Raw genomic sequence first — 13,144 nt, 5'->3', positions numbered from 1 at the left:
AAATATCATGAGCGGAAAGCAGAGAACAGAGTAAAGTCAGTAGAAAGAAAATAAAGATGAAACTAAATAAAACGATAAAAATAGTTAGATATAGAAGAAGAAGGACTGAACAATGATAACAAAAGATAGCAGTCGGCTATTGGCTCGAGTGATGTCACGGAAAAAGGCATAGGCTTTTATTTTGGATTTCCGTGGCAATTGAGTTTATAAACCGGGAAATCGAACGGAGGGGCTACGACAAACGTCGTCCAGCATCCAGGGTAACTCGGTTTAGATTGTAATAGTGATAGTAATAATAATAATAATAATAATAATAGTAATAATGATCTTGGCAGCAGTAATTTTGGAAAAAGACTTGAAGAAAATCGAGGTCGTTGTCAGGTGAATTGCATGCGACGAATTTTTATGGAAAACTTTTTCGATAATAATAAAATTTTATTTTTTTTTAACGCGAAATTTTGTTTAGTTTGTTGATATATATTTATTTACGTAATTTTATAAATGAAAAAAATCATAAGCCGTAAAAAATTGATTCAATAATCTCGACAAAGAGAATCAACATCGACATATATCTATTCATATAAATGTTTCAATATCAATGGAATAAAAAAGCACAATAACAATAGTAATATAACAAAAATAGCGTATCATTTTACCAGTTGTAAGATTCTTATGAAATCTGACGCTGCAATAATAGTCATATAAAAAAATATAATAATAATAAAATGTGTAGTATATGGATGGTTACAGTAAGAAAAAATAGACTTAGGGAAAAAAAAAACGTATTTGAAATGATGGGGATAAAGTTCTATCAAGCATGACACGCGAGGGCTAAAATTCCCCACATAATTTTATAATACATTCGCTTTTGATTTTTTTCATACACTCAAAGTTTATAAGCTGTGTCATATATTTATCAAACTTCCGGAATTATGTTTATTTTTTTTTTTTTTTAAATGTAAACAAACTGCTTCCTTTTGAAAATATTAAACTGAATCTATTTGCACGAGACTAGTAGCAGGATGTCTTAAGATAAAATTTTGAATGATAAATAAATGCACACACTGGCATGCTTTGTCTGAATTTCGAGAAAAAAAAAACATGTTTTTGCAAGGCAACGACCTTTCGGTATAATTTTAATAAAATTACATGGATTTTGATACTCGAGGACTTAAATCTCAGTTAATGCTCAAACTCTAAAACTAAACTCGGTTGCTATGAGCAATAGATTCGCTCAATGCGCGAAAACGGGGTTGCAACCCTCGACTGTGCCAAGTGCAACCCTAACCCCCAGTCCTACCACGAGCCATTAATAATATACCCATATTGGACACAATTCACCTTGAAATTAACCGGCAGTCGATTGGTAAGCCTGGGCAAATTGACTTCGAAATTGACAATTTATGGCAGCTAGCAAACCCGTTTCAGTTTACGTGATCTCTGTCTTTCTCCTCTATTCCGCGTTACCTTATCTCCAGGTTCGTCTTCATTCGATAACTTAATTACCGCCTCCACTCCCCCAGAATTAAATTCCTGAAAAAAATCCTCATGTTGATCAACTAATTAGTCGAGATAGCTTGCCATTTTTCTACCTTCCATTTAAATGCCCTCGGTTTGTTAATGCTGGTAATAATAATATTTAAAAAAATAAAAAACACGGGCTATTGAACGTAAATCAGGTTGGAAAAGGAATCGAGTATAGCATAGGAGCGCGTAGGTACGTTCGTTGGCTGGAACGCGTGTAGATCGTTGATCTGATATCGTATCCAAGAGTAGATGAGCATGGTGTGATTTATAGCGAGTAGCTTAATTGTCTTAATTACGCGCTCGCTTCCGTGGAAAGCGCGATGTATATGCGCGCACCACTCCAGAGCTCGTGATCTTGCATTTTATATTTTTCACCTTTCATGAGCTGAAATTAAAAAAACACAAACATAAAACATAAAATAATCTAATAAAGATTAAGATTAACATGGAAACGGATTAAGCAATCCAATAAATTTTTTCCATCATCTTATTGTTTTTCCATTACACTTGAGGCGGCATGTGCACCGACACAATCATTTCCCGGGCACAGTACCCACTCTGGGGTTTAAATTTTATTGCGCGTATGATAAATGATGCTTGTTGTTGTTCAATTCAAATTGGCGAATAAAACAAAGTATTCTATGATTCTCACACGGCGTATCAAAGTCCCAGTAGAGTCTTAGTTTAACGATCCGTGGAATGTATTTCGCAGCCAGCTATGAATTATTCAAACTCCCTGGCTAGGCGGTAGGTCATTATCTTACGTTCGTGCCCGATGAAAATATTTTCTTTATTCTTTTCTCTTCTTTTTCCTCCAGCTCCTCTGCTCTGCGATATGCCACTCGTAAGAAAGTACTTGTACTCTTGCACTCATATTGTTTCTCCTATCCGCCAACTTCCTCTCTATTAATCTTTTAAAAATTACTATCTGTGCTAACGATCGCCCCGTCTCTCTTTTATTCCATAATTAATAAAATATATGCACGAAGATTCAAAAAAAAAATTACTCGCATTCAAATGTTCGACTTTCGCGCCAATTATTTCATTGCGCAATTATCGCTTACTTTTAGTCGGATCGGTAAATCATTGAAGCCTCGATAGACGGGATTTCAGCACCTGGCCCCAACAAATCGGATACCACACGCAACTGGTAATTTATAACGCGACGTACTTGCGGTAGTTTGAACGATATCAATTGATCAGACGGTTTTATTGATGTAAAGATGGAATTGATGTCGATGTGTGTCGCCTCGAAATATCTAGACTTAGATCTTGATATCTAAACACTGGCAGCCGTACATGCATATAAAAAATATATAAGAGCGATCAAAGCCCTCGGTGAATGCAAATTTAATAGCATGTAGCGTATATAATTGCGGAGATCTGATTTGCGTAACGAATAATATTCCAACCAGTTGGAATCCTTACGTACGAATTATTTCAATGAAATCGACATAGATATCTACTGCATTTTATTATACTATTATAAATGAATAATTATACCCGTGATCTGTAATATTCGCCATGCCATTATTTAAACTCTTGAACTTTTTATTTTTTATCAGTTCGCATTCAATTTTTTTTAAATAAATAAAGTATTTTTTTTTTACTTTTATTAATAAAAGACTGAAATAATTTCGCGGTTGATTAACACCGGGCTTGTTAATTATCTTTCTTGGCACTTAAATGTATCTGTAAATATGTACATATATGAGATTTATTTGTCAAGTTAAATGGGCAATAAAAATAAATAAAAATTTAAACAAAGTTGATTTTAAATAAAAGTAAAAAGTACACAAAGTAAATGAGAATAACGATAAGCTAATCGTTTTGCGAGTTGAGTGTGCTCTTGTTTTCGGTGTAACCTGAAGCTAAGCGGTTTAAGAGATCAACGGCACATAACCGACCGCGTCATGAGAATCATCCGGACGATATCGCAAGTTGAGATTTTGTTCCTCGGGATGGAGTGAGAATGGATGACGAAGGTGGAGGTGAAGGAGGGAACAGTAGTGAGTACAAGGGGTGCCAAGTGAGTAGGAGTTTTAAAAACGAATCACAGGGAGAAACTAAAAATGTCTGAAGGCTTGTAAGAGTCGGCGTAGATAGTGAGGGTTAGAGACAGGATGAAAAATTAGATTTACAAATCTGTCTTGACTACTATGAGATTGCCCGCTTACACAAACGTGGTTCTCATGTATCACAGCGCAGACACCAATCACACAAGGTGTACAATGATACACATTAATCATTTTTTTTCTTTTTTTTTTTTTTTTTTTTTTTATTACATCTGCTATTGTTATTTTTTAATGAATGAATGAACTGGGCACTAATGATTCCAGTGAGTCGTTTCAAAAAAAGGTAGATCGGCTTGGGGATGTTACGCGGGATTTAGAGCGTGACTTTGAGAGTGAAATGAGAACCTTGACCGTGGTATAACAACTTAAGAGAGAACTTTTTAGGCTGGTTGTCTTGCTCTTAAATTATCTGCGTGTTGCACTAAAGGAGAGTTTGTGTGAACAATAAAACAAAAAAAACAAAAAAATAAAATAAAAGTAAAACCAAGTGTGCGCCACTCTGGCGCCTGGGCCCTGTATGAAAAATGGACACCGCTGCCACCTTAATTCACTGGTTAAGCTGCTCTTTTTTACCTCAGATAAATTTAAAAGGTGTTGATTAAATGTTGCAACATATTATTGACAATGTAATTTACATATTTATAATTTTTCTAGTTCTCGAAACATTCATACTACATAAAATTTTTTTTTTATTTTAAAATTATTAGTAGTAATTATTTGAATAAAAGTCGAGAGCGCCAGGTGAGTGACACAAGTACTGAGTATATTTATATGACTTGTGACATAAGAGCTCAAAAAAATCGACAAGTCGCGGACGGGGTAAATCGTTACCTCGATGACGGTTGTCTCTAACCACAGTAACTCTCTACCACTGTGCAGCTCCAGGCCCGGGAGACCGCCAAAGAGAGCATCTATGGGACTGAGTTTAGCGGCGAGTCATCTTGCTGCTGCTGGACATCCTCCTCTCAAGAAACATCGGCTCGACAATGGCGACTACTACGAGAACGGCCATCTCGGTGAGTTTATTCAATTATTTTTTATACTTTATTCATTTAAAGTCACAATTTATTAATTTCCCCGACAATTTAATTATAAAAAGCAAGCAGGAAAACGAGTGATTCGGTAATGAAGTACTTGGGAATGGGATAGATCGTCGAGTGTTGGCACATAATTCGTAGAGCGGTAAAGTTGCTAGTGCAATTTGATATTAAATGTATGTATGTAATATATACACATAGGCTGAAAGTACACCGCGGGTATGCATAAACGCGCAGGGCACACACTTGATTATTACCATCTATGCATGCTGCTGCACCATGAACCCAATATATAGCAATCAATTAATTAGGGGAATCAAACACACGTGGAGTGAGCAAATTAACTGCGATTCCACTCCTATGTTATTGCGGGTTGTGGTTCTGGTGGTCTCTCTGCTCACGTGCAGTCCTCCTATATATATATTATATACAATATATAGGGGCCCCTTCTCCATGTAAAAAAACTTCCAAAAAGTTCATGACTCAGAACTTCGAAATTTGCGAGTTATGAATTTTTAGTTGATAATTTTTTGAACATTAAAAAAATTAGTGTAGACAAATTTTCAATTCCCAGACCTTGTTTTTGAAAAGTTCTTATAAAAAGTCCAAAAAGGTTCATATTGGTTTTTTTTTTTGTTCTTCCAATCAATAAAATTTTGAAATAGAATTAGTTCTGCTTGAAAAATACTCAGTTGAAAATTTTTCTACATTTGAATATTTTCAAAGTTCCAAAAATGATAAAATGAAAGCTCAGAATTCTCTCAAATTTTGGAGTTCATGGAACATTTATTTAACGGATTTTTTTTACCCGGGCGATTTTGTATTTCTGTGCTGACTAAATAAACCAGCACTCAGTCCGATTTCAGTGGATCTCTTTAGTACCATTGGTAGGTATTATATGAGAACAGAGCGAAATTGGAGACAAAACATCTATCACTTGTCCACTTATATCTCAATTTAACGTAATGCACTTACTGTTCTACGGATGAAATATCACACTCGTAATTGTTCTCTCGACGTTCCAATGTAAATGCATTCGTTCGTTTTGTTAGATCCATATGAATTGAATGAATGAACGAACGAGCAGTCTGCAAAACAAGTAGAGGGAAATGTGCGCACTGGGCTTTATGCCACTGCTGCTGGTGGTCAACAAACTTAACCACATTGTGCTCGGTATTAATTTTGATATAAATGTAATTGTTTGAGTAAATAATCGGACATGATGTGGTGGTCAGCATCAATATTGTTCTGAAATATGTTTCGGGGTTGATTATAATACAATTAATGGGTTAACATTTCTGATGTTTCCGTGCCGCGGCCAAAATGCTAAATTTCAAATAAATATCAAATTATGCTACAAATATATACATAACAATATATTTGTACTGCGTTACCGTTGAATTTTATTAATTAAATATAATAAATTTATTACATTGCCGACCGCAGCCGATACGCTAATTAAATTAAACACCAGAGGTATACAAAAAATATTTTTTTCATACTTTTATTATTTTTGAATATTTTTGAATCTGTTGGTTTCATTGAATTGGACGAATGATGAGTTTTACTATCAATTAAAATGAAAATGCAGAGTCATTTTTTAAATAATATCGGGCTGTTGTGGTAAAAAAAAAAAATATCATGATCATTTAATAAAGTTAATCAAAAACTACCGGTAAAAAATTGAAATGCTTTGAAAAATAAATATTATGATGACATGTCATGAAAAATGTGACCGTGTTTGTTATAAATTTTCCCTTGTTAAAACTGTAACAATAATAGTAAAAATATGTATGTATACATTTATTTCGGTTGAATTAAAAAATACGAGGGTGGACAGGATAGAGAAGAGTTTTGTTGAAAGCTCAATTGAAGTTATCAATAATAAGTAACTTATTGGATTATAAATACCGAATAAAGTAGCTTTAAAAATAAAAACAAAATGAACATTGGTTGTATTGATGTTGTGTGTATCCACAGGGAGGATGACGATGACGATCACGAGGGGTGAGGGGCAGTGGGAGGTAGGGAGGATTGTGAGCCGGTTATTTCGAGGTCGGACGATTCACGCGCACCGTGTAAACACGGGCGAATCGATTCGACACACGCACGCGAACGCCTGACGGTTGACACGCTCGCATATACAAACATATATATTTTTATTTATGTGTATGTACATGAATATTATATTGTATAAAGCGAATCAAAAATCGAGTGCTTTTTATTGGCTCAACTTTACCATAAATGTATATGTTTATTATACCAAATATTGCTTCCACATTAATGTAAAACGAGGAGCTTCCAAAAATATTTTTTAAACCACATTATTAATTTCAAATATTATTTTATCGGGTCATCAATAAATTTATTAATTTATTTATCAAATTTGTATGCGAGCAAATATACTAATCGATAAACACTTTACTTTATAAATTAATTAAAATAATTAATTAAATTTATTTAACAAAAAAAAAAAAAAAAAAAAAAAAAAAAAAAAAAAATAGTGTTTTATTCAAATCATAGCAAATGCGCGCTGAATAATGGAGTCAAAATTTTTTTGCATTTATTTTGCACGTGGGTGAATACTTATAGAAGCTCTGAATAGTTGATCGTAGGCCGGTGAATGAAAAAAAAAAAAAAATATCGACACAATACTTGTGTTGACGATGAAATAATATTGACATTTAAATTGTAATATGTGTTCTTTTCACAGTTTTCGTTGTTTTAAAAAAACGTAAATATTTTTTTTCCCTGTTATTTGGCTAATATAAATGAAAAATTTGGTTTTGTTAACCAAAGTCCGGTGCATTTATTTAATATTTTTGTAGTTGAGGGATTTGTGGTCAGAAGCCGTTGAGGGATGTGCTGTTACTACTCCAACTACTGAGCTGCTGTGGTGAAACAGTAGGAACTGAGTAATTCGGCTAACCACGATGCGTTTCGAGTCACGAAACTGCGGTTGACCCACGTGTTTATCAGCTTTCCCTAGAGTAATTATTTAATTTATAAAACGAGACTAATTTATTGGTGTAAATAAAAGGTGTCGTCTGGCTTAGGACGTTGACTCTGCAATTAAATTAAACTGAATATAAAAAAAATTAACAGCAATAATAGTGAGTAAAAAATTACACGATTTTTTATCCTCAATCAAAGTTTAGTGTGTCGGGCTGGCGCGCCGGTTGATTGTTTTTACGAGAGTGCCGGTAAAATAAAACCAGTGCCCCAAACCTCTTAATTTTGGTAACACTGTTATGGTTTTACAGCCACTATACCTTCCTCCACTCTCTTTTACAATCGGTGTCTGTAAATCAGTCGGCTAAACTTTTGTTTCCACAACACTAGATTGCAACAACAGCAAACTTTTAAAACTAATCAAGACGTCAGCTTGTAAAAATTATAGGATACAAAACTTCATTTTATTATTACAATTACAATCACCTTTTTTACTCTTTCACATTTTACTGATTAAAAAAAATTGTATGAAATACTAAAGTGATAACAATGAAAAATATTAAATGGCATGTATCCTTTGGTGTTGAAAACAGTCAATTTTTCTCTATTGAAACAAACGTTTAATTCCGTTGTGTGTGCTGTTGTAGTAAGCACTTCCTGAGGGAGAGTTGATGGTCCAACGATTCGCGAGAGAACATAAAAACACCGAGCTCCCACTCTTTTTCCTGTATCGCTCAATTAACTCGTCGAGTTCGACGCGTTCTTTGCTTTGTGCTAAAAACTTTTTTTTTTTTTCATTTCATTTCACTTGATTCCATTATTTTCGTTGTAATTTACACCACTTCCCTGGACAGGGAACCCACACCCCCTTTCGGAGTCCTCCCAAAATAAAACATCGTCAATAATAAAACAATTTATTTAAGTTTCGTTTAAATAATCCAATAAAAAATCCAGCAAAGAATATTTAAAATTTAAACGAGCAACGTAAAAAATAATAACACTGTATCCCATATAAGTGAAGATCGGTTTAATTTAGTAATATATACATGCTCTTTACTTTAATTATCACGTAAAACGTATAAACAATGCAAGCAGCTGCTTCACGATCGGGGGATTATGTATAAGCTATGTGTGAGGCCACCTTTATGCTCCACACTACTTTTATACTTCATCTCCATCTGACTCATCAGTAGCCAGTACTCTAGCCGGCTCTTTTCCTCTCCATGTTGTCTTGGTCTATTTAATTCTGCATTCAGTACAACAACAACAACAGCAACTAAACACAGTTTGTCTCGAGTTTGAGCATTAAATCGCTCAACAGTTGTACTCATATGCCGCATCAAGAGACATAAACCTGCCAGCCGTAAAAACTTGATGAAAATACTCTTGTACTCTGCATATGTACATTATTTAACAGCATACAGCATACTCTTGGCCGTGTAATTATCCGTTTTTCAATTATTGGCAATTAAACTCGCTCTGGTATAAACGATGACATAAAACCGGTCGGAGCTAGAGCTGATCGATTATAAATTTATATTTTTATTTAATAAAACTAATAATGAAAAAAAGCCAAAGTGAAATAAATAAAAAATATCTAAACCGGTATGTGATTTTTGGGTCTGTCAGCATCGGAGTATTCTTGTGTGTCTTGTCTGCCGCTCATATCGGTTTTAGTCTCCCAATAAGCGACGGTGAATAAAACGCGGACTATATACCTGCTGCCAAGACCAGTCAGTCAGAAGATATTAATAACGAAATATGATATAATGGAAGCATCCCTACGCGAAATACAATACAATGTTTATGTACTGGATTAACTGATGTTGCCCGATCTCTGAGTTGTGAGACTTGCGTATATACTGATGATGAAAAAGTATCGACCGAGTACAGACAGTCCAACATTTAAGACACTGGACTACAGAATTCCTGCTATATATATTTGTATGTGTATATGTATATTTATATATTATGTATGCTGAGTTAAGCAGATGGTACGGAAAAATGATGTAGTCCCTTGGCTGATCTTGATTGTTGATACCAATGCAGCGAGATTCGCCGTAAAGATTGCGTCGTTTGATTTTTATTTTTTGTAAAATGCTGTTTGTTGTACGTACATACATTTGTTGTTTATACTGAGTGAATGTTGTACGCGTGTCTGAAGAAATAAATGAAATGAAGGGAGAGAATATCCAAGAACCCGGACACTCTTGACGGTAATTTAAATTGTTGTTTAAATTTTCGTTATTATTTTTTATTGGACGTTAAAATGTTAATCCGATGGGTCGGTCCTAGGATGAAAAAATAGCTGGGTACATTTAAAAAAAGGATTTAGGACTAATTGTAAGTGATGATGATGGCGAAACCCAAAATCATAAGCTGGAGAAATAAAAATAGCAATTTTGTAAATAATTCATTGGCCGATACGTCTGTGTATAATTTTATGTTGGAATAGTTCGCATAACGATCATCTGGTCTGTGCTATCGGCTCATTGGTTTGCTTTGTTATTATTATTAATTTTTTTTTTTTTATTTATTTATTTGCGATGTATAATATTATTGATGCCGAGTATTAATAATTTGGTATTCATAAAATAGTGCATTCATAATATAATATGGAGGCCGGAAATTTTTAGCCGATGAAGGGACGGACTAGATCGCCTGGAATAACAAAAAAATGTAAAATAAAAGGAACACACATGTATTATAATAAAAAAAAAATGAATCCTGGAAGATAGAGATGAGCTGAAGAAGAAAGAAGAAAGAAGAAGAGAATGAAGAGGAAGATGAAAGTGGGGTGTTGGTCAGAGTATGAACCGCGAAGAGTGTAAATAATGCTGAGGCTGATTGTGGGCGTGGCTGACAGAGCTCTAAAAATCTTCGACTATATATCAAAGGGTTTACTGCCTTGAGATGATGCCCAGTAAGGTGTGCTGTATGAGCAAGTGAAAGAACGCCAAGCTTTGAGACTTTTTCGCCAAGAACAAACAATATAGTTATGGACAGAGATAACGCGAGTCGAATTCGTCGCGCGAGAAAGCGAGTCGGCTTAAAAGTTTATAAAAAAATGAGTAAGAGGACATCGAGACTGAGTTGTTGTCTTGCAGAGGTTATTGTTGCTCTGGACAGAAGATTGGCTGGTCGCGGCTGAGGCTTAGGCTCCAGCTTCTATTTATCCGTCGTAACGTCCCTATGTCTCAATACCCTGGCTCGACGCAATGAGGACTGAAAAATTAGGAGGAGGGTAGAAAGAGGGGGACGTGTGTGGTTACATGTATGTTGTGAGGGTCTTATATATGTGCCTTGGGCCTTGTTCACTTTCTCGGCTATTCGACGATACGACGGGCTACTCGGTTCGGCTTCGCTCGCTGTATGTTGCCAGGCCCTGGCCTCGCGATTACTTGAAAAACCGGATTTTTGCAGCACGAAATTCTGTTTCCCGTGTTATATATATTTACATTTGTATATGCATACTAAAACTAGGTACCGATCAATATTGTCTGACAATTTAACCCACTGGTAGTCGAGTTTGTTTACCACAATTTTATTTTTGGGAATTTTTTACCCAGTAATTTATGCGAAACCAATAGATTGATACGGATGGAAATAAAAATTAGTTTGTTGGTAAAATCTCATTTGTCTGTAAATTTATTCTCGTGTTTTGTTAATTTATGGTAGAGTGCACAAGAGTGAGTTAGAAAGAGAGGTGATGGTAATTATAGAGAATAATTAAGAATGAGAATATAAGAATAAAATTAAAAAATAAACATAAGAAAGAGGAAGAAGCAGAAAAAAGAAAAAAAAATAAGTAGCTGATAGACGTTTTTCTCTCAACGTCATTCTCACTCGCAACGCGATTGTGCACCGCGTAATAGTATCAAGCATATATCAGCCAGAGAATCCCCCGGAAGAAGGAGATGCTCGGCTGATGGCTTTAGTACCTGGTGTGTAATAGAGAGAGACGAAATTCACGAGGTGGATTATTTAATAAAAAGAGCGATGTAGAGGAGCGAGAAAAACGAACGTATGAATACTTGTGAAAAAAGAATTAAAAATAAATAATAAAAGTAAGACAAGTAAAGAAGAAAGAGTTGGTGGGTATAGTAAGAGATTGTTGGTGGGTCTCCTCGAGGTCTCCGCATGCCACTGCAGTCAGCCCAGACAGAAAGCGGTCTGTATAATTATGGGTTGTCACTTCATCAGTTCGCGAGGGCGCACACACTCTCACGTGTCTGTACATTTGTACAAGAGCATGAGCAGAATTACAAGCGTGTGTGTGTTTGAGTGTGTAGTGGAATCATCGCTGCAGAGGCGAAGGAACTGGACGACAGGCAAAGACAGAGGCCGAGTGAGTCAGTCGAGACAGCGAGAGTCTCTTGATGTGGCTGGTGGATATGCTGCAGCTCTACAACTTACACAAGAAAGGGTTATTGGAGTGCAGTCTTTAGCTCAAATTGTGTTTTATCGTCCTTCGCATTCCACTACAACAAGGTGATTGGATGAGGGACCGTGTTTTTTCTAAGAACGATCATTTTGGCTCTTAATGAAAACGAAATTAAAATTAGCTATGAAATGAATGTTTGATTTTATGTGTATGTATCTATGTATGTATGAGGTCGCTGATTGTTTTATTTATTCTGGTTTTTTATTTTGTTTTTACAACCGCGGTGAGTTCAACGAGCAGAGTCGAGTGAAGAGAGGGAGATAGGAATGAGTGCGTTCGGTGCATCAGTTGGAGATTGTAGAGATGAAGGACCGAGGCTAAGTGGAGAGTTTAGAGGGATTTCATTAAATCATATGTATTGGAGATAATGTATGTTATCGAGCGGAGCGTTCAAATCGCGCTCTATAAGTTGTAATAAGTCCAATTTTAAGGCCGGTCATGGGCCAACGGTTGATCCAAACAGTGGTTGTCAAACATTTTTTACTCGAGTATATTTAATGTGGATTTGTGATTTGTGTGTTTGAGGCCTGTGTGTTATATCTCCAGAGAGAGTATATTATATTGGAACACGTGCTGGAGTCCATTATATCGACTCCAAGATTAGTGTGTACGTGAAAGTGGGGGCTGGGTTCGAATCTCGGGTACCCACCACTTAGTCGTCAAACGGCCAGCCGGTTCGTCCAAAATCACTGCCATTTAGATAATTTGTAATGAATAGGCACCTTCTCTTCACTCGCCTGTGTCCTTTATTCCTTTTATCCTCGACCGACTCTCATTCCTTACCAACGTCACTCCCTTTTATTTTATATATCTCTGGTATTTATTTATTCCTGACCAACAAAATACCCAAATCGATACCGACCAGATGTCATTGCCAAGAGTTATGCCAATATCTTCGTTTTTTTTATCGCAATAATTATTTTCGCTTAAAAGTTTCGCCTGACCGAAAAATTTTACAAATAAAATAGCCCAATAATGATTCCGGTTTTATCGAGAAAACGTAATTGACGGTTGTCATTTGACGTAATAAATCTAATGTCTCCGATTTATTTCCGATGGGTAGTCGAGATAAAAAGCTGGAAAAAAGTCGAGTAACTGTCGTCATGTTG

General features: G+C 35.5%; 1 protein-coding gene across 1 annotated transcript in view; it reads left to right on the top strand.

The window, feature by feature from the left end:
• The window catches only part of LOC103571617 (dachshund homolog 1), a 137,660-nt gene that overhangs the window by 52,721 nt on the left and 71,795 nt on the right, over window positions 1-13,144 (top strand). Inside the window, exon 3 of the mRNA XM_014442825.2 lies at window positions 4,488-4,618. Coding sequence (XP_014298311.1) covers window positions 4,488-4,618 — 131 coding nt within the window. The remainder of the gene's footprint in view (window positions 1-4,487; window positions 4,619-13,144) is intronic.

Source organism: Microplitis demolitor, chromosome 3 (genome assembly GCF_026212275.2).
Source record: "Microplitis demolitor isolate Queensland-Clemson2020A chromosome 3, iyMicDemo2.1a, whole genome shotgun sequence".
NCBI lineage: Eukaryota > Metazoa > Arthropoda > Insecta > Hymenoptera > Braconidae > Microplitis > Microplitis demolitor.
This window is presented reverse-complemented; position numbering and strand designations above follow the sequence as displayed.